The sequence below is a fragment of the Ambystoma mexicanum genome, chromosome 7p (genome assembly GCF_040938575.1).
Source record: "Ambystoma mexicanum isolate Mex_15411 chromosome 7p, UKY_AmexF1_1, whole genome shotgun sequence".
Taxonomy (NCBI): Eukaryota; Metazoa; Chordata; class Amphibia; order Caudata; family Ambystomatidae; genus Ambystoma; species Ambystoma mexicanum.
Window position 1 is genome coordinate 52,307,394 of NC_090939.1, and position 21,042 is coordinate 52,328,435.

At 48.2% G+C, this 21,042-nt stretch overlaps 1 protein-coding gene across 1 annotated transcript in view; it reads right to left on the reverse strand.

Annotated features, from left to right (window-relative positions):
- Positions 1–550: 550 nt before the first annotated feature.
- WDR3 (WD repeat domain 3) overlaps positions 551–21,042 on the reverse strand; it is a 386,077-nt gene continuing 365,585 nt past the window's right edge. Inside the window, exons 26-27 of the mRNA XM_069635757.1 lie at positions 7,815–7,908; positions 551–1,468 (exon numbers count right to left, since the gene is read on the reverse strand). Coding sequence (XP_069491858.1) covers positions 1,313–1,468; positions 7,815–7,908 — 250 coding nt within the window. The 3' untranslated portion in view covers positions 551–1,312. The remainder of the gene's footprint in view (positions 1,469–7,814; positions 7,909–21,042) is intronic.

Sequence of the window (21,042 nt, forward strand, 5' to 3'; positions counted from 1 at the left end):
CCTCCCTGAGGCACCAGAGGCAGGCGTCGTGCGAGTCCGTAACCGACATCTTGGACCCACAGTCCCCGCACTTCTTAAATCCCGGACGCGGGGTGGAAGACGAGGTAGACATCCTTCACGAAGAAGAAACTTCACAAAACTAACAGATTCGAAGAACCGGGAAACAACAGAAACACCAAAGAGTCGAGGCGCACCGAGATTCCCGAAGCGAACACGTTCGCGGAAAAAACGGAACTGAGGCTACGGGCGTCGTGCGTCCTACTTATAACTTCCAGTGACGTCGGCCGTCGGAGGAGGTCCTCAAGGGCGGCGTATCGACGCAGAAAGATTTTCCGAAGCAGCACAGCTGTGGTGATTACTGTCAGATATGGAATACGTCGGAGGACCCAATACCCTCGAAAAATAATTACGAAAAAGGATTTTCTTAATGATTGTAGACTCCTTATGTGTAAAGGGAGAGTCACTTGTATGCAAAGGTTGTATCCTTTGCATCTTTAGCTTTGTAACTCTAACATATGCAATAGTCGAGACACATGGGAACCTCTGCAAGTGGGGTTCATCACATTCCATTTAATTTTGGGTGCACACACATGTATAAATGGTGTAAAAACTGTATAAAACTGTAAATGACAAAGTAGTATTTTAAAACAATGACAGCGGTAACAGTTTCAAAAACAGTTTACCAAGGAGGTGGCACAATTGCAACTCTGGTTTTAACACATTCTCGCATGTGTTTGTTGAACGGTTAGACATCACATGATTAACAGGAAGTGCAAGCATTGCTCTGTGACGGTAATTTTTTTATGTAAAAGATTGTATACGTTTCACTGAGCACACCCCAGTACAGACCTATTTTACACTGTCTGTGTAGAGCCTGGCATAATATTTAGCATCTGCATAAATATGCTTCGGCTGGCATGGAATTATGTCACATCACTTACAGATCATATAAAAAATATATATTTTATGAAATGCAACCAAAACACCAAATGACTTACAACTGCCAACAATCCCAAGGACACGGTCAAAGGAATTTTAATTATTCAATTTAATTTGCACAGGTGCTAAAGTAGGCATGGTGGGGCAGGAAACAGACCTATAGCTTCTCGGTCCCGTGCTGATGCTACACTCAAAACCAAGCCACATTCCTGTGCACATCACTGATCAATAATTTAGGAGTACCCTCTGATTGCCAGACTCCCCAAAGCATTGGCTTTTAAGTACTGAGGCACAAGTCCATTAACCAGGATCCTTTTCCGGGTCCCTAAAGTAGATCATTGTCCATATTAATTCCAAGTGGCCCAAGCAGAGGTCAAACCATGACCAAGACCAGCTTCTCCTTCTTCTTCCTCTTCCGCCTCTTCTCTTCAAATCGATCGGTCGCATCTGCAAAAAAGGTCACCTCCTCCTTGGCTTCAATTTCTCGCTTCAGGAACTGAAGTCCGGCCATGTTAAAACCAAGCACATCCTGTAGAGAAATAAAACCATGGTGGCATGAGTAGACAAATTTAATGTTTATTTCACATGACATGTACTTGCAAATGAAATCATTCACTTAACCACCAGGCGGTGATGCCAACAGAATATTGGTCATCAGATCACAACACGCTAATCCCATATACATATACATATATGCCGGATTTAAACCGTAAAGAAGACAGGGTCAACCCACCACCCTGCCTGCGGGACATCGCTAATGCTCACCCTGCCTACACCCAATATGCAGTCTCTTTTCGTACACCTTCCACATGTAAACCCCAGGTGATAACTCACCCTACCATAACAGGAAAGCAACATTTGTCCCAAAGCTCTCTTTGCCCCGCACACCCCAGCCTGGTTAAAGATCCCCACACAAGATGCAAGGCTTTCAACCAATATAACCCTTTGGTGCTGCCATCATTAGCCCCCAACTCCTAAATCACTTTAAAAAGAAACAGGTGGCAATTTTAGAGCACCCACATAGAACTAATGTATAAAATATATTCCAACATGCTAATAAAAACATTACGCACGCCATATCTACAAATCCCATGAGCTGCAAAAAGAGCAATTTTAATAGCGAAAAAAGGTTCTAATTACTCACCTCAGGATAATTTACAGCTGCTGATATTTGCACCTCAACCGACAGCTTCTTTATTGACAAACAGCCTCATGAGTATGGCGATGCAGTAAAGAATGGTGGTAACAAAATTACTACCAATGTTACCACACCGACATAGTCCAAGTTTGGAGGGAAAGTGGAAGAAAAACATCTAGCACTTGGCTGGGGTTCTTCCTCTGCTGCACCTACTAACAAGCATCAGCAGTTTGGGATTTTGTGTAGTCATAGAAAAAGAATTTTCCAGGCACTGCCCTAATGGTAAAACGGACCATTGATGGTAGCAGCTGCAAAATGGTACGAGTACCTGGGCATACAATAACAGTGCCTGGAAAATGCATAATACTTATACACAAGCCAAAACTGTTGGCTTTGCCAGTGCTTGTTTTTAACAGGCTTCAGATAAGGAAAAGCATGGTGCTTATAAATCGAGTGGCTGAAGGCAGACCGGGTTAGGACATTTATTTTTACACCAGTAGCACCTTTACATCTCCAATTAAGTCCTTAACTTTCAGTAGACTTCTTTAAAAAAATAAACGCTGGAAGATACTTCGAGCTTAAAGTTTGATAGCAAGAGTTGATAAACCTAGCTCAAATAGATCCTAGGGGGATGTGTTTTGAGCAGGGAGGGCAGGAAGTGGGTGGAAATGACCATATGGATTAACATGGCCATGAACAGTCAATGGGTGGGTGAATAACCAAACCACACCTATAAGCTTTTTACCCCTCCTCATATGCCATTTCTCCCTAGCTGTACTGGAATACAATAGCTTTGGCTTATGAGTGGCGCTAAGGCACCACCTAATAACCAAAACTAAAAATTGATAACCACCAGCATGTGTGTAACAAGTTGTAATAGGCCATATAAGACAGCAGGACCATTGCATCATGAGCAGTGTTAGGAAAGATGGATACTTACCTGAATTCTGACATTTTATGTGGGGCCCCCTTTGATCCTTGGAGGTTTCTACCAAAGACTGGTATTTAAGCCATTAAAGCCATTATCCCTGATTTACTGAAAAGCACTCTTACCACAGAAATGTATTAGGATACTGTGCCTAATGGTGGTTACACTGCACTTATTACTTTCTACTGAGTGTGTAAATGCATTTTTACTATTGTCTTGGGTTCCCTTTTTTGCCCCACTCCTTAGCCTTACGTGTATTGAGTTTACCATTAGGGATAGGGTGGGAGTGGGAAGGGCCTTCGTAAGCACTTGACTGTTTTTATAAAACACACACTCCTAATGTAATCTAATGAAGTACTTCTTTGAGCTTGGTGTGTGTGTGTAACTCTAACAATCAATCTATTTTCAGTATACCTGTGTAATGTATTCCCATGGGGTGTCTATTGTAATTAGCCTATCTGTCTTTCGTGAGAGAAGCCGGACTGCTCTGCCATGGCTAGAGAAAATGCACCTTTTATTGGGCTAACTAGAAGTATTATGCAGACGTGAAACAATGCATCAGCCTTCCATAGACTTCATCAGATGGTGCAAAGAAACACAGTGGACAGTTCATCCCCATAGTGAAGAAAAGGCGATCACTCAGTACGCATGGGATGCAGGCTGGGATAGCTGCCTTATCTGCAGGCCATAAAACCTGCTGCAGGGAATGTTCAGTGGTGTCCCTGGGAAATATGACATATTCCTAGCCATACTGAAAGCCACGCTCTGGAACGAATCATCAAGTTCATACCAAGCAGTCTTGCAAAACCCCTCCAACATCTAATACCAAGCAATCCAATAGTGGGATATTCTATATGCTCCCAAAGATACACACACCAGAAGGTGCAGCCCACACAATGATCTCTGCAATAAATACCATACCTCAGTATACTGAAACATCTAGTAATCTAGGATAACACACTTCTTCAGGAGGATTCATGAGGTAGAAGGTGCACCACTGGATGCGCGGCCGGCCACGTAGAACGTCACTTCAATTTATTCGAACATTCCAATAAAAAGCCATCAAAGCCGCCACTTTGTGCAATTTAAAAAGTGAACTAACATGGCATGAAATCTTTATTTGCACTGCTGCAACGACCAATAAGAGTTTGGGATGACTTCTGGCTGGAATCCTATCTGTTCCCTACTTCTCACTAGAAGGCTGTGGAAAATATCCTCAATATTCTGCCAACCCTACTCTGCATCTATAAATAAATAACAAAAAGTGCTTATACAATGGTCCGCCAGACACCACCACATACGTCCGGGATAGGCTAGGCTTTTGGACATATTACCGATCGGCATTATCTGCCATTTGTCGTGTATTGTAAGGTCAGGGTACATGAGCAGAGCACTCAAAATAAATTATACAATTAACTCAGACTTCAGGAGTGAAAGTGCATCAAGGAACTTCTTCCTATGGACAAAAACTGTTTGTGTCCATGACCGAGGATGTTTCCTCCACGGAAGTAATATTATGTGGATGAAGGGGATCAATGTAAAAAATAAACGTCCTAACTTCAAAAGAATAACAAATGTTCCCTGGTATGCCACTTCCTAGCAAACCAATATCAGATCATTTCATAAATGGGTCAATCCGCACCCTCTTAAGAGTTCATAAAACAAGTCACATCACCAACAAAGACGTAATGTTCCTGAAATCCTATACATTTCATTGGAAATCTCATATGGTATTAGCGTGACTGTCTTAAACGACAGCCAAGAAGCCGCCATTAATTTCACCTGTTACATGTCAATTTCCCCTGCTCCTTCTGTATGCATGGCCAGCCCACACGGTAACCCTAAGAAGGAGAAATTACTCAACGTAATGATCTTTCTATAGATTCTTCTCCCGCAGATTCCTCATCTGATAGATATCCTCATACAGCTCTGCTGGCCGGAAACTTTTCGGCAGGGGGCATAGTGGAACTCGACTCAGCCGTTGATCCGTCTTGCTTGGTGCTCGATCGACTGATCCGGAATGTGATGTCAGGCGTCATATAAACCACGTCACTATGCCCCATATTCAGTTCCCTCTTTTTTCCCTGTGCTTGAACGCTCCAGAGGAAACGATGGGAGACGAAGCTAATTCAGCCTGCAAAATACATGACAAAGGGAAAATCCCAAAGTGAAAAATGTGGATATGTTTTTCAGAATGAATGAAAACAACAAAAAAAAATGTAATTTTCTTTTTAGAGAAATGACTAGCCAGATAGGAGCGGTCCCTTCAGAACCATCACCAGTGTCTTCTCGCTTAGAAAGATGCGCCAGGCTACAAGACTTTGTCAGCGGGGGCGGAATGGAGGGGTGATGAGGAATCTGTGAGAGAAGAATCCATAGGAATACCATTACGGTGAGTAATTTCTCCTTCAATGGATGGCTATTCTTCCGCAGATTCCTCATCTGATAGACTCCCCAGGCAGTTAGTATGACGGAGGTGGGCCTGGCCTGTGGGAACTGCGCCTTTCTGCCGTAAGGCACATAGCGCCTATAGCCTCTGACTCTAGAGGTAAAGCTGATGGCAGGTTTGGCCGGCTGCGCTAGGCCCAGCGACTTCTGCATAATTTTGACTCTTTAAGCTTTTCCAAAGAGTTGTCAGCCTTTTGGTCAAAAAGGAATTCTCCTTCGACAAGGCATGTCCAGAAGCCTATTCCGAACATTCAGAGAGAAGCCAGAAGTTTTAAGGTACGCTTGTCTCCTTAAGACTACCGCCGATCCCATGGAACAGCCCATTCAGTTGGCCACGTCTAGGCCTGTTTGCAGTGACTGCCTGGCCACCTCCTTCCCATTTTCCACAAGCTGTAAAAATCCATCCCGCATTGCTCCTCAGGGGACGCACAGATGCATGCGCCACAGATTTCCATTAGCCAAAAGAGTATTTTGCGAAACCGCAGATTGCATTTAAAGCTACCAATGTAATGCTGCCACAAGTAAAAACCTTTTTGGCCATGCGTCCAATCTTTTACCTTCTCCATATGGAGGCAAATTAGAATTGGAGGCCACAGGTCTGGTGGATATTGTGGCTGCCTGAACCACAAGCCCTTCCGGAGAAGGGTGAGAAGCCAATAATGATGGATCGCCTCTTCCCGGCCTGTACTTCCATGTAAAGGAAGAGCTGAGTGGGGGAATGGAACAGGGATGCTGCCACAAGGTGGCTACCGGATTAGCAATTGCTGGATTGAGTGGCATGTTGTGTTCAGTCATAGGACCCTTGTCCAGTATATCTGTCAGGTCGTAGCCCAGAGTAGGCGCTGACGTCGACTTAAGACCTAGGGTATCTAGCACCCTTTTTACTAGAGCCCTGAACTTGGTATGAGTGTGGGGTTGGCTCTGTCTGAGCTCTAAGTTTGGACACGTGTCTAGGCCGCTGGCATCCTGTAGCCCTTGGGCCAGTGCCACCAGCTCCGCCTGGTCATCGAAATAATCATCTCCAGCCCCAAGATATAAGGGGTCGACGTCCTCTTGATCTCCACCATAGTCGACGACGAAAATCAACTTCATGGAGTCGAAGAATCCCGACCTGGAGAGGGGGACAAAGGACTTGTCAGCAGTAATTGGTGCTGAGAAAATGGTAGCCGGCATCGCCCATGGGTTGTGTAGCACTGACGTCAGGAACGCTAGCGCCTCGAAGGCCTTGGGAAGGACCGGGCATCTAAGGCTTTTGCAGCTTTTCCGACATCGAGCCCAAAGGCTTCTCAGACGTAGATGGCATTGACATTTTGGCACGTGAGAAGTCGGGAGTACCGAGCGCCGTTTCTGCTGCTGAGGCTTGCTGTTCGGGGGTGGACCCGCACCTGCAGCAGCCTGTGTTTTAAACATAGCCAACATTTTGTTCTTAAAACCTTCCCACTCCTTTTCGAGTGGTCAGCCCAGCTGAGGGCTTATCTTTTTCAGATGACGAGAAGGGCTTGTGCTGACAGTGGCGCTTCATCTTCTTGTGCGAAGAAGATGAGGAGGAAGAGTGGCCCCTGGAGTGTGACCTTTCTTGGCCTTCCATCGATGCTTTTCTTTTTTGGGGCTGGGCCCTTCAGTCTCGGACTCAGAAGACAGGACAACCGACAGTGCCAGGGATTTCAGACACTGTTGTCTCAAAGCAAGTTTTGGGACCTGCTTAGCCAAGGAATTGGCACACTGCACACCCCCCTCCGTGGCGTGATGCTTCCCCAGACATCACAGACAAATGTTGTGGGGGTTGGTCACCGACATTTTGGAATGGCAGTCGGTGCACTTTTTGAAGTGTTCGAATTTCTGGTCGTGTTCCTCACAGCAGCGTGTCGAGCGCAGGGAAAGAAGAAACTGAATATGGGGTGTAGCCACGTGGTTTATATAAGATGCCTGACGTCATGTCCAGAGCCAACAATCGAATACCGAGCAAGAGGGATCGACGATTGAGTCGAGGTCCACTACGCCCCCAGTCCAAATATTTCCCAACAGCAGAGGTGGATGAGGATAGCTATTAGATGAGGAATCTGCGGGAGAATAGAAATCCATTGAAGAGGTCATACACACAGTGATGAAAACTTTGACTTTGTCTTTTTAGATACCATTACATTCTCTGAGTGGTAAGAAATTCACAAAGGGAGAAGTTAAACGCTCGCCACTTAAAAAAGAAATATTGTAATACTTTGTGCAGGTGTCCCAATGCCCAGCTATTGGTGACATTTCACCCAAAACCTTCTGCACAATCATGACAGGAATTGGACAAGGAGGAACATTGCCCATAGCACAGGAGGAGAGAAAACAGGAGGAATAAATTGTAAAGAGACTCACCTTGACTTCGCCAACCTTGGCAATCGTGGTTTTCTTCAAACTTTCAATCACCGTCAGGAGCATCTGATTGCTGGTGATTTGTCCAAAGTGGATCCTAAACCAGGCCCAGGAAAAAAGAAGAAATCAGATTGTGAATTATTCTCAATTGAAGCATAAGCATGCAATGCCAAGACTGGGCAGAGGACCTTAGTGGTGGTTGAGTGTAAATCGGTGGAAGGAAAGGATTGGGCAGATTATTTGGGGGTTCTAAGCAGAGTCAGCTGAGGGTGTACTCCAAGGGCAGTGGATTTTGTATTTTATCACAAAATTATAGGGCAATTTTAGGGAGATTTTCCCACAGACCTCTGGTGAGGTAGTGTGCAGGGATCATTCCCAAGAGATTTATCATTAGGGGGAAACAGGATGTTGTGATGAATCCTACAGACTCCTGGCTAAAACCCTGCTTCAAGTCTCCTCCCATGTGGCCAGGGAAAGGCAGATGCTTCCTGACCTTGCGGGCGGTGTTCTGCGGGATTATCAACTGGGAGGACTAAGGGCCTAGAGGAAAGAGGACTCGTGGGATGAGACGCTGTATTATCTTCCACTAGGGAGGCTATTTTACAAATGCCAAAGTACGTAATGGCTTGTTGTTATAATAATTTGTTCCGCAAGTCGAAAATCTTAAAGGGGGTAAAATGAATCCAAAAACCTTTGCCACCAAGCGAAATAAAAACTCTTCTAAAACTAGAGAGACTAATAAAGTTGAAAGCCTCCCTACCTACGAAAGAGACAGTGAAAGGAAGTCTGTGCATTGAGGTTTAAACTATCAGAAACGGATTCCTCTTTACTAACAAGACTAATCCTTACGATATTTTTTAGAGAAAAGCATAGAGAACAAAAATAAGTTTAAGAATAAACAAGATTTGAGAAACTAGGGACTTCAAGTCCCATAATTCCCTCAGTAATGGATGAGGGCTGAAAAGGAACAATGCTGCAGGAGTGGTCAACTAATGAATGTAAATGACCTACACCAAAGGCTGACTGGGAGGCTTAAAAGGCCCCCTCATGTGCAAGCATTAGGAGAAGGAGAAGAGTAGAGTGAGCAGCAGCGCTGACAGTGTATGCAGCCGAGGTCAGGACTGGAGGAGAGAGAAGACGCTGGGACCACTGTGAAGCCAAAGACAGTGGCTGGTCCGGAAAGGATCTATGACTACAGCTGTCCCAATTGTAGAAGTTGTGTAGCGGGAAGTGTGTAAAAGGGATGCTTGCCTTTTGAAGACCTGTTGTGCAGAGGCTGCGCAGCAGGCGAAAGCAGCAAGGGAAGCTTTCCCTCTCGGGAGGTCTCGGTGGCTGGCGTGCACCAGAGTCTCAGGAGCAAAAGACGCTCCAATAACGAGTGGTGCAGACGAAGGCGAACCAGGAGAAGCTGTTCACTGGGTCACGAGGAGCCACTGCAGCAGAAGAACTGCAAACGCTGAGAGGATCCGAAGCGTGCAACTTATCCGGTGAGTTAAAAAGTTGAAAGTGAGCCGCGGAGTGCTGTGAAACTGCTTCTGCCTTCAGGGCAGGCATTTTCACGATCAGAAAGCAGCGAAACTCATTTGTTAAAGCCAAAGGACTGTAAATTTAGGTATTTGAGTTTTCAACAACCTGATGGGGCAACACTGTTAAAAGCTAATGCATACAACCATTACCCAAGCCAAGAGAAAACAAAACCTAAGTAATTCAGTCCAACAGATATTGCCAAAGGGGAGTAAGGGAAGGCCCAAGGGTTAGTCATACTTTGTGAAACATACAACGGCTGATATAAACACACATCGCCAAAGCCAAGAAAGGAACAAAAAGGCTGCCCTTCTGGAAGAGGTTATTCAGAAGGAGAGGAACATTATTTGCAGAGGAGTATTAAAGAATGCCAATGTGAATCTTGTTTTCCCTGAAGAGTTGCTAAAAAGTTTAAAGCTGCAAAATAACTAACACTGTTTTGAGAAACGCTGTTCGGGAGGAGGGTGTACCCGGATGACAAACCTTTGCAGAAGTAGGCCTGGCAGGGGAGTAGACCAGGTAGCATTTGATGAAGTGCTGTAAAGTGGTCCCAACAAAGACAATTGATGTTGTTGGTGGGGCTGAAGGAAGAAGTGTATAATGCTGCTGTAGAGGAGTTACATTTCTTCAAAAGTACTCAGATGTGTCAAATCATCCTGACAAAGGCAATTCTTGTTGCCTAGTGAAGAAGAAAATTCTGATGCTCATTTTTACGCAAAGAAGAGAAAGAACATTCTTTTTTATTTGGTATATCGTTGAAGTGTTGAAACTTTGTTAAGTTGACGTTACAAAGAACTCTATTGGAACAAACCAGGATTTCCTCATTTCTTTTTGAACTGTGGAGCAGAAATCCCGTTTCAATCTGGGGAAGGCTAATTCACCCAGATCACAAGAAAGGACTGTGGTTGTATTACAAATTCAATTGTTCTATTAATTTTGTTATTTTGAACTGCCATGCATTTCCTTATTGCTTATTGAAATTATAAGTGTGAGGGACAGATATCCTTTGTTAGAGTGGTTCCTTTAGTTTATTTTAGGCAGGGAAATCCTTGATAGGGTAGGGATAGTGAGGCCTTTATCTAACCTTTTTATTTAATAAAATGGCGAATTGTGAAAACTCCTTACAAAGATGTCCGACTCACATTTCTAACCCCTCACAGTGTCCAAGTTAGACCAAAACTCTCTCAAAGGGTAATGCAGCAAAGCAGTCAGGCTTCAATATGAGGACATGGGTTGGCAGCAGGCCCAATAGATAATGCATTAGACGAAACTATGCAGATATACAGAAAAGTATACACACTTTATCATAGTATTACACATTAGATATCTCTGTCAAATACATACTAGTCAAGAATACATGCGATTTACACAGTATAGTATAGAAACAGTAAAAGGTCCTTAGGCAAGTCCCTTTCCACCCCTAAACCAGTATTGGGATAACTACCCATTAGCAGAGTTCCCTACATGCTATAATGCTAAAGGAGAGAGAGGGAATGGTTAAACCATACAGACAACCCATAATAATACCTTCCCATTATGACAGGAGTAAAATAGATAGAAACTATCCAACGTTATCCTACAGCAAAGAGCGGGTTAAAGTGATTTATTATTCTAAAATAGATCATAAATCACTAGAACATCCTAAAATCACCAAATTTCTCACTGAACTCGTGATCACCAGGGGTCAGACCTTGGAAAAATATCACTGTCCAGGCTGAGTCACTAACGAGTTGTAGATGCTCCCAAAGAACAAATGGGACAATCCAATAGGCTTACCAAGAATATGCTACAGGTTCAGCCGAAGGGAAAACCAGACAAAGGGCACATCAGAGGACACCCCACAGAAAAGTTCTAGTTCAAGGTTCATGAACCAGCAGCCCAGGAAGAGCAGGATACAAAGGGAGCAGAAGGACTTTATAGACAAAGAAAAATGGGACAAACCCCCACTACTCTCAGAGTATGGGGACTCCTGATGAAGAATATACAGGGACCCCAGGACAAGTTCTCACATCAATGGATGTGGAAGATTCAGCCCAGGAACGCTATTGGGTGGACAGTTTAGGCACTAGAAATTAGGCCGGGCTAGGCATGGTTTGGATCTTTGACTTTAAGGAACTCTAACCCACAAGCCAGCAAAGATACAGACGACAAAACAGCTGTCAACAGGACATCCGGGGGGGGAGCACCAGCATCCAAAGAAACAGACAGGATGATGTAGGAACCGGAACAAGCCTTCAGGATAGCTCAGGGAATTAGGAAGGAGAAGTCAGCCAGCAAGAAACATTCCCACTCTGGGGCAACGGCAGGGGGAGACTCGGGCAGTTCTATGTTGGCTTGAGACCTAGTCACCCAACATCCAGGCCAGGGAGCCCCTACATCTTGATGCTTGGTCCAAGAGGTTTAGTCAAGAAGCTCACAGTCGAGAACACAGGTCTGCAATGCAGGATAATCTACCTGTTCCCACTAAATCAGAGGGAGGGAGAATCTGAAATATGATTCCCCTGGGCAGAGAGCGACTGAGCTTTGTTTTAAGCAATTCTTGAGTCGATAGTACAGGCTGCTAGCAAAAATCCCAAACAGCAAAACTTGGAAAATGCTCGACCGTAAGGAAAATAAACTAATGGAGGACACCAAGCTGAGGCACGCACCCCCAAAAGAGAAAAGCGTAGGCGCTCCACAACTGGATTACTGAAGCTGCAGACATACTAATACTCATGAAACAATTTCCTACATTAGAAATAAAATATGCTGCAAGGCAAGTCACCCTCTAGCTATTAACCTTGAAGAAAACCAACCACAAACTTATACATGATATAAACATTACAATTATCAAGTCAAAGCAGCATACCACGGACCAATATGACATTATAAAGCAGCAGTCTGCAAGGCAGTGAAACTACACTATGCTGAACACATCAGAACATCAACTCACCCATATAAGCAGATGTTAAAAATCAGCAACAAGATAAGCAATCCTAACTTATGCAAGAAAGGACCAGTACCCTTCACCAACAAATTCCATATTGTCGAGATGGAGTTCCAAAATGAGCTGTGGTGAGAGGATTTTGAGAGGCCACCCTATTTATGGTAAATAGGAAGGGAAACTGAGGGGTTAGCCAAAACCCAATTAAGGTAGATCAGCGAGCACTCAAGGATTAGTCACAGGAAAAGTGTGAGAGTGGTCTATGGGTACAATGGGTCCACACAGAGCAACACTTAATTCAAGTTAGACAGTAGTATATTTTTTTTAAAAACGTAGTTCTTGGGCCTTTAGTTACACATTAAGCATTTAAAAATAACAGAAGCATTGTCAATGAAAACCATATGTAACATATATACACATCCACTAAATGGGATAATAGAGATGCATATGAATTGGATACAGTGTTCAACAGGAGAGTACTCAGATGCAAGAAACATAGGAAGAAATAGTCAGAATAAGCACAAGCACGGAGAGGGAGCCAAGATGGTCGCCAAGAAACTGAGCCTTTGCTGAGCTCTGCCCCACTCAACTCAAGAATTGCTCTACTGGAAGGCCATTGTGGGCGAACACAGATTCTTTGGGGCGAATACCATCAGAACGTAGGCAGAGGAGTGGTTATCGTCGGAGTGCTGCCTGTAATTGGATCTGCTGCACCGATCGATACGGGTTTCCAGGGTGCACCTTGGTTCTTGAGGAGCGAGTCGCGAGTGACGCTGCGCTAGCACATGATATCAGCAAGTTACACCGGATGTTCCTGCTACTGGAATTTGGAAAGTAGATGAACACCTTACGAGGCTCCGGGGACGAGCGCAGCTGGGTAGGTGCGGGCGGCCTCATGTTTACATTTGAAAGCGGGGTGTGCTGTAGTGGGCCCGGTCCAGAGCCGAAGACCAGAGGTTGATTAAGTCGATTTTTGGTTCACTTTTACCAGGGCTGTGACACCGTCAAGTCTCAGTGCTAGTGAGCCAAGATTGACGGGCACCCGTTACCGGAGGAGAGCAGGGAGAGACTAGGTGAACCTGTTCAGAGGAGGGAAGTTGTTGGTGGCAGACGGGGCATATCAGTAGGTACATATTGGTCCGTGCAGCTGCAACAGTTTGAGGCACCTGCTGGGTGAAGATCAATGTGCTGGTCATAAAGAGTGTTGCAGCCTTGAGGTGGTGAATAAAAACAACAAAAAAAGCTACGTTGAGTGAGGATACTGAAGGCTGCCGTTTCCTACGGTAAGGAGTACGGAGAGTGGTCTGAACATCTTACAGATTCACTGACCCTAGTCTGAGTGTTAATGAGCCAAGTTTGACGCTGACCCATGTGGATATATGAATACTGAGGAGAGGGGGTAAAAACAAAGGGGAGACCTAGTGAAACTTGAAAGGAACCACTGAAAAGAGCCATGCCAAAGGAGCAGAACAACAGGAGCGTTGGGAGGTCGAGATGGCAGCACTACAGGTCCTGCCCGATGTGCAGGAGAAGCAAGTGGATGCTCCCTCTAGTGCAGATTTCAAGCTCTTAATCATGGAAGGAAATAAGCAAATATCTGGGAAAATAGACACGCTCTCTGTATCCTTGACGCAAATGAGGCAGCATGTGGATAAAATACAGGACAGGACACCCAAGGCTGAAAAATGTCAGAACTGAATTAAAGTGGTACAATAAGCAGTCAAGATGTAAACTCCTAGGGCTGCCGGAGAAATCCAAAAAGGGCTACAGGCAGGGGTGGGCTGGAAAACAAAAGAATTAAAGTTCAAAGTGGCCCCCTACTGCACATTTCCAGAAAGCCTTACCCTTTTCCTATGAGAATATTTGGAAATAACAGGTTGCCACCCAAAAGAGGCCCAGGCTGCAGAGGTCTACCGGGAAATCTCCAGAGTTCCCTATAGGTCAGTCCACCAATGGCAACCAGGAGACGTTTCATGAAGGATTTATCCATCACTATTTACGGATGGTAGTACGTTGGATGGCATTGAAATTGACAGCGCGCATAGAACCCCCATGCAACGACAACCACCAGGATCGCTGCCACAAGTTGTGATGATTAGACTCCATTATCAGGACTTGGTGAGGAAAATGTCAGAAGCTCGGAAACGGGGGAAGAACTTGTACAATGGATCAAAGATCTTGTGGTGAATGGGTTTTATGCATGTGTCATCATTGTGTGCATACATTATACAGACTCATTCACAGAGTCATTGATGGACTGTAGAGTTCCTGCGTTCACTAGTGTCACCCGTTCGGTTGAGCTGTGGTACATGTTAGGGAGAATTCTCAAAAATGTGCCAATTCCTCCCACCTTAGAGCCCTCCAGCTCTTTTGCTAAACTTTGGGACTTTGAACTTTTCAATTCAATGTGTTTTCTGTGTTCGTTTCTTTTGGTTATGAAGTCTAACCAACTCCATAGACATCTTTTACAATTGTGTCACAAAGCACCTTCAGTGTAGTGCCACAGGGAAGTCTTCCAGATTTCCCAAGGTTTAAATACCTTCTCTGGGTTCAACTACTGTTTCCCAGAACAGTGGAGTGAAATTGACTTCACTTATCCCTGTACATTTCTAAACCCAGCACACCCTATGTTAAAATAGAGTGCTGGAGGGGTTACTTAGTATCCACTATGTCATGCGATAGTCAAATGTTACTCAGAATGGCTGGTGGCAGGGGTTTTACAATGAACTATCATGATATTTCCCGACCACAAACTATTCGTAGCTCCGGTAACGTTACATCGTGGGAGCCATGTTTTTCAAGATGGCGCCCAGGCATTGTGCTAAAAACAGGTCCCAGTCTTCTTTTCTCGTCATTTCTTTGATTCTTCTTTTTATCAAGATACAGCAGACACTTTTGTTGTTTAGTTGTAAGTGTAAGGGATGGAAACAGATTTGGCACAGGACGATGGACTTTTCATTTTGGACTTCCTGTTACGACAGTTTGTTTGTTTTTATTATTTGTATAGTGCTCCAAACCCAGAGGTAGAAGGGCGCTTAAGGAGACGGTTACATATTATGGTATATACAGTTTCAATGTACAGCAATTTACAGAGTATACAATCATAGTTAAGCAGTAAAGGGGTGTACGCCCATATCTCAGGGTACTACAATTACAAGTACAGCAGCTGTTAGCAGAGTTCACAGAATATATTTAAGCAGGAGGAGGTGAACCACACGTCTATGGGGCTACTCTTTGTTCAGGAGCCAGCCGATAACATGTTTCCTGAAGATCTGAAAGGATTCAATGGCTTTAATGTTGAGTGGAAGTGTGTTCCAGAGTAGGGAGGCAAGTACCGTGACAGTGTATCTAAAGTCCTACCAGGATTTAAAAAAAAAAAACATCTGAGGCAGTACATAAGCTCCACTCTTAGAATATGGCTGTACCACCTGAGAATGTGATAGCATGGACATAGCAGCCAAGCGTAAGGAGGGAGAGAGGGCTGTAGCTTGGTACAAAGAAATATGTTGTAAAAATAAAGGGGTTATTTAAATGTAACTAGACCAAGATAATTCTTGGGTAAGTAAGTTACTATCACATCATATAAGGAACAAGTTACTTACCTGTAACTGTTGTTCTCCAGCATGGGTCTGGCATGGATTCACATGCTCATGAATATTCCCCGTCGTCAGGCTGGGAATCCTCGGTAAAGAAAAAACCAGTATCAGTTTCGTTTCTGATCTGTCTTTCGTAGTAACAATCAATCACTGGTCTCTGCGTCATACTGACCACAGCCAATGACTGCCCTCTACCTAAGCACCGCCTCTGGCAGCCATCTTCAGATTTGGAAGCACGTGAAGTGGCAGTATGACCAAGTGAAGAGCTGCAGAGGGGTAGGCGGGAGGGTTCGCATGTGAATCCATGCCAGACCCATGCTGGAGAACAACAGTTACAGGTAAGTAACTTGTTCCTTCTCCAGCATGGGGTCTGGCATGGATTCACATGCTCATGAATAAAGAATACATAGCAGTACACACATGCACAACCACGGGAGGTGGCAAAGGCTCAACATTAAGCATTGCATCAAACTCAACATTAAGCATCTTACCTCCTCACCAGGCTCACCTCAGGCGAACAGGTTGCGCAGCACTGCTTGGCCGACCCTGGACTCCTCCCTGGAATCCCGATCGACGCAGTAGAACTTCGTGAAGGTGTGCGTCGACCTCCACGTAGCAGCCCTGCATATGTCCAGCAGGGGCACACCAGAAAGGAACGCCGTGGTAGCTGCGATCGCTCTGGTGGAATGGGCTCTCGGACGGCCGGGCAGCGGTCGGTTTGCCAACCGATGACAGTACATGATACAGCCGGAGAGCCATCTGGAAATGGAAGCCTTCGAGAGAGCCTTCCCCTGATTGACAGGTCCAAAGTTCACAAAGAGTTGTGACGTCTTCCGAAAACACTTCGTGCGGTCCACGTAGAACTTCAGCGCTCTAGCCACATCCAGCGAGTGCAAAGTCCTCTCAGCCGGCGACGAAGGCGACGGGAAGAATACAGGCAACACCAAGGGTTCGTTGAGATGGAAGTCCGACGGTACCTTGGGCATGAAGGAGGGGTGCGTCCTGAGCACCACCCTCGTGTCGTGAAAAGTCAAGTACGGGGCCTTGCAGGAAAGGGCCTGGATCTCTCCCACCCGTCGTGCGGAGGTGATGGCCACAAGAAACGCTGTCTTCCACGACAGAAACTTCAACGGGGCCGAGTGCAGAGGCTCGAACGGAGGTCCCATGAGCTTGGTCAGCACCACGTTGAGCTCCCACGCCGGGGCCGGAGCCTTCACCGGCGGGAAAGATCTGAACAGTCCCTTCATGAACTCTTTCACCAGACGATGAGACCACAAGGACGTCCGTCCCGTGGTCCTGGTGTATCGGGAGATCGCAGCCAGATGAATCTTGATGGACGCGTGTGCCAGTCCAGCTTTGGCCAGCGTCAGCAGGTACGGCAGAACTTGGGGAGCCGTAATCCGTAGAGGGTTAATCTTCTGTGCGTGGCACCAGACAGAGAACCTCTTCCATTTATGTCCGTAGCATTTAAGAGTCGAGGACGCCCTGGCCTTTGCAAGAACCTCTCTGCAGTCGGCCGGTATGTCGTATCCTCCAAACTCTAGCGCTGCAGGAGCCAGGCCTGCAAGTTCAGCGATTTCGGGTCCTGGTGGAGGATGGCGCCTCCTTCCCTGGAGAGCAGATCCGCGTCCACCGGCAGCTTGATTGGCGGGGACGCTGACAAATCCAGAAGGTCCGGGAACCATATCTGCCTCGGCCACGCAGGTGCGACGAGGATCATCCTGCACCGTGACCTCTTGAGCTGGTTGACGAGCCGGATTAGCAGTGGCAAAGGAGGGAACGCGTAGAGGAACAGGCCCTCCCAGGGGAACGAGAAAGCATCGCCCATGCTCCTCGCCTGGGGAAACCTGCTGGCGAACCTCCGGCACTTGGAGTTCGTCGCCGTCGCGAACAGGTCGATCTGGGGAGTGCCCCACCGTCGGAAGAGGCGATCCACTAGATCCTGCCGTAGTTCCCACTCGTGGCACGGGCGCAGCTCCCTGCTGAGTGAGTCGGCGATGGTGTTTTTTATCCCTGCCAGATGAAACGGCACCAGAAACATCCCTTGGGCGACTGCCCAATGCCACAGGTCCTGCGCCTCCTTGGACAGTGCTGGGGACCTGGTTCCGCCCTGTTTTCTGATGTAAAACATGGTGGTGGTGTTGTCGGTGAAGATCCTCACCACCTTGCCCTTGAGGGACGGAAGGAAGGACCTGAGGGCCCAAAACACTGCACGGAGCTCCAGGACGTTGATATGTAAAGATTTCTCCGTCGGGAGCCAAAGGCCCCTTGCGTGTAGATTTTCGGTGTGCGCTCCCCACCCTTCCAGGGAGGCATCCGTGGTCACTGTCTCCTGGTGGGCTGGGGTCTGGAAGTCCATGCCCGCCGTCAGATGCGCGCGGGTGTCCCACCACCGGATCGCTCGTCGGAAACTCTCGTCGAGTGTGATCCTTTCCTCGAAGCTGCCCGTCGTTTGGATCCAGCGCGCGTCCAGGAACTCCTGCAACGGGCGCATCCGGAGCCTGCACATGGGAATGAGGTAGATGCAGGAAGACATCATTCCGAGGAGGGACTTGATGGACCTCACCTTGGCCGCGTCGGCCACCAACATCCGTTGCACCTTGCCCAGGATGGTCCTGGTCCTCTCCTCCGACGGGGAGGCCAGAAGGGACACTGTGTTGAGCCTCGCTCCCAGAAACAGAGCGTCTTGCGCGGGTACCAGGTGGGATTTGGCGTAGTTCACGGAGAATCCCAGGTCCGTGAGAAGTTGGACGGTCCTTGCCGTGTGAACCACGGCGAGCTCCCTCGTCTTGGCTCGGATGAGCCAGTCGTCCAGGTAGGGGTAGACGTGGATCCCCTCGCGGCGCAGCTGCGCCGCCACCGGTGCGAGGCACTTGGTGAACACCCTGGGTGCCGACCGTAGACCGAAGGGGAGGGCTTTGAACTGGTAATGACGCCCTTGGACCACAAACCTGAGGAATTTTCGGTGCCCCTTTAGGATGGGAATATGGAAGTAGGCATCCTCCAAATCCAACGACGACAGGAAGTCTCCTTCCTCCAGCTGACCCAGGACGTGCTGGAGGGTGACCATCCGAAACTTTTGCGCCTCGATGAACTTGTTCAGACGTCGCAGGTCCAGGATGGGGCGCCATCCCCCCGTCTTCTTCTTCACGAGGAAGTATCTCGAGTACACTCCGGAGCCCCGAAGCCTCTTTGGGACGAGTTCGATGGCGCCCTTCCTGAGCATCGCCTTTACCTCCAGGAGAAGTTGAGGGACGTGAAGTTCTTTCCTGGCCACGGGGGGGACGCGTGGACACCTTCTTTGAAACTCGAGCGCGTGGCCCCGGGCCAAGGCGTCCAGCACCCAACGGTCGGTGGAGATTGACTCCCACACGCTGACGAAGCTCGCCAGCCGGCCTCCCACCGGGGTGCTTCGGTGGGGGCCCGACCCCACGGTCGGTTCAATCCTGCTTGGACGAGGCTTTGCCGCCTCGACCTCCTTGGCGACGACGGCGGAGTCCGCCAGACTTGCCTCGTCCTCTGTAGGCCTCCTGAGACGACGAGCGGGCCGCTTGACGGTAGGTGGAGAAACCGCCGCCGGAACCTTTGGAGGCGCCCTTGCCTCCGCTGCTCCGAAAGGGCGTCCGTCATTGCTGCAGAACTCCCAGGGCCCGGGCCGTCTCAGTGTCCGCTTTAATGGCCTGAAGGGAATCGTCCACTGTTTTGCCAAACAGGTTGTTCCCATCGAAGGGCATGTCCAGGACTCTGGTCTGAACGTCTTGACGGAAGTCCGTAGCCTTGAGCCATCCACGCCGCCTAAGGCAAACGCCGTGTCCCAACTGGCGGAACCCAGTGTCGGCGATGTCCGTCGCAACGGTAATGGCGTGGTCCGAAGCCACCTCACCTTCCTGCAGGATCTCCAGGGCCTCTGTCCTCTTGTCGTCCGGCAGGAAGTCCAGCAGGGGAGCCAGTTTGTACCAGAGCTCCCTGTCGTAGCGGGCCACGATAGCCAAGGCGTTGGCCGCTTTAATCGGCGTCGCTGCCGACGAGATGACTCTGCGTCCCATAGCGTCCAATTTCTTTCCCTCACCGTCCGGTGGGGAAGTCGATGTGGAGGCCGCACCCCCCCCCCCCGCTTTCTTCCTGGCCGCCGCGGAGACGACGGAGTCCGGGGTAGGCTGCGCCCGGAGGCACAGGGGGGCCGTGTCCGGGACCCGGTACTTCTTCTCGTACCGGTCTCTTCTAGCTGGTGTCGTGGAAGGGTTCTTGAGGAGGGTGAGGCCCTCATCCCAAATGTCGTCCAATAGAGGCACTGAGAGGACCGTCTTCCTCTTGGCCTCGCGCCGCTGATAAAGGAAACCTTCCTTCTTCTTCTCCTCAGGGCAGAGTTGAAAAAGCTCGGATGCCCTGGAGATCATGGAGTGGAACGATCCAATCTCGTCGGGCGGAGAAGCCCTGGTGGGAGGCGACGACGGTACATCCTCGTCGTATACCTCGTCGTCCGTACCCGTCGCTGCCGTGTCAGTCCCCGTATCATCCCCTCGGGTGGACGGGGAGGAGGGCTGGAAGGGGCGCGACGGCTGAAAAGGAGGCGGAGGGTGGATCCTTCTTTTCTTGGTAGGGGGAACACCAGAAGGTCCCGGTTCTGGGTCCCCCGATGGGAGAGGTTCCGTCGGCAACGGTAGTCTCGTCCTTATCTCTGAGCATAAGGACTGTATAGCCAACAAAATGGCCGCCGAGTTGTCTCGCGGCGCTGGCAGAGGGGAATCCGACGGGCGATCAGGGACCCCGTCGGTACCCTCGACGATGTCGTTGTCACCTGCGTCGGGATCCATCCCGACGGGTCGGTCTTCTTCCACGCCGAGGCCGTGGCTTAAGACTTCGACCAGCTCCTCCTCCGAGGTTGAGGCCGAATCTACGACGACGCCCTGCCCCCCCTTTTTCTTCCCCACGGGGGATTTCACGGGGGTCCTATCGATGGGCACAAAAGATGACTCCCTCCGAGGTGGCAGGGAGACTCTGAGCCCCGAGGTCGCCACCACTGGTGTAGCCTGCACAGGCTGAGCCAGGGCCGCCGCGACAGTTTCGATAGAGGGCTTGGCCGGATGGATTAAGGCCTTCACCACCTTAGGTGCGCTCACCGCCTTATCCTTGAGGGGGGGGACACCGCCTCGCTCCCCCTCCGATGGGGCCTTCGAGCTCGACCGGG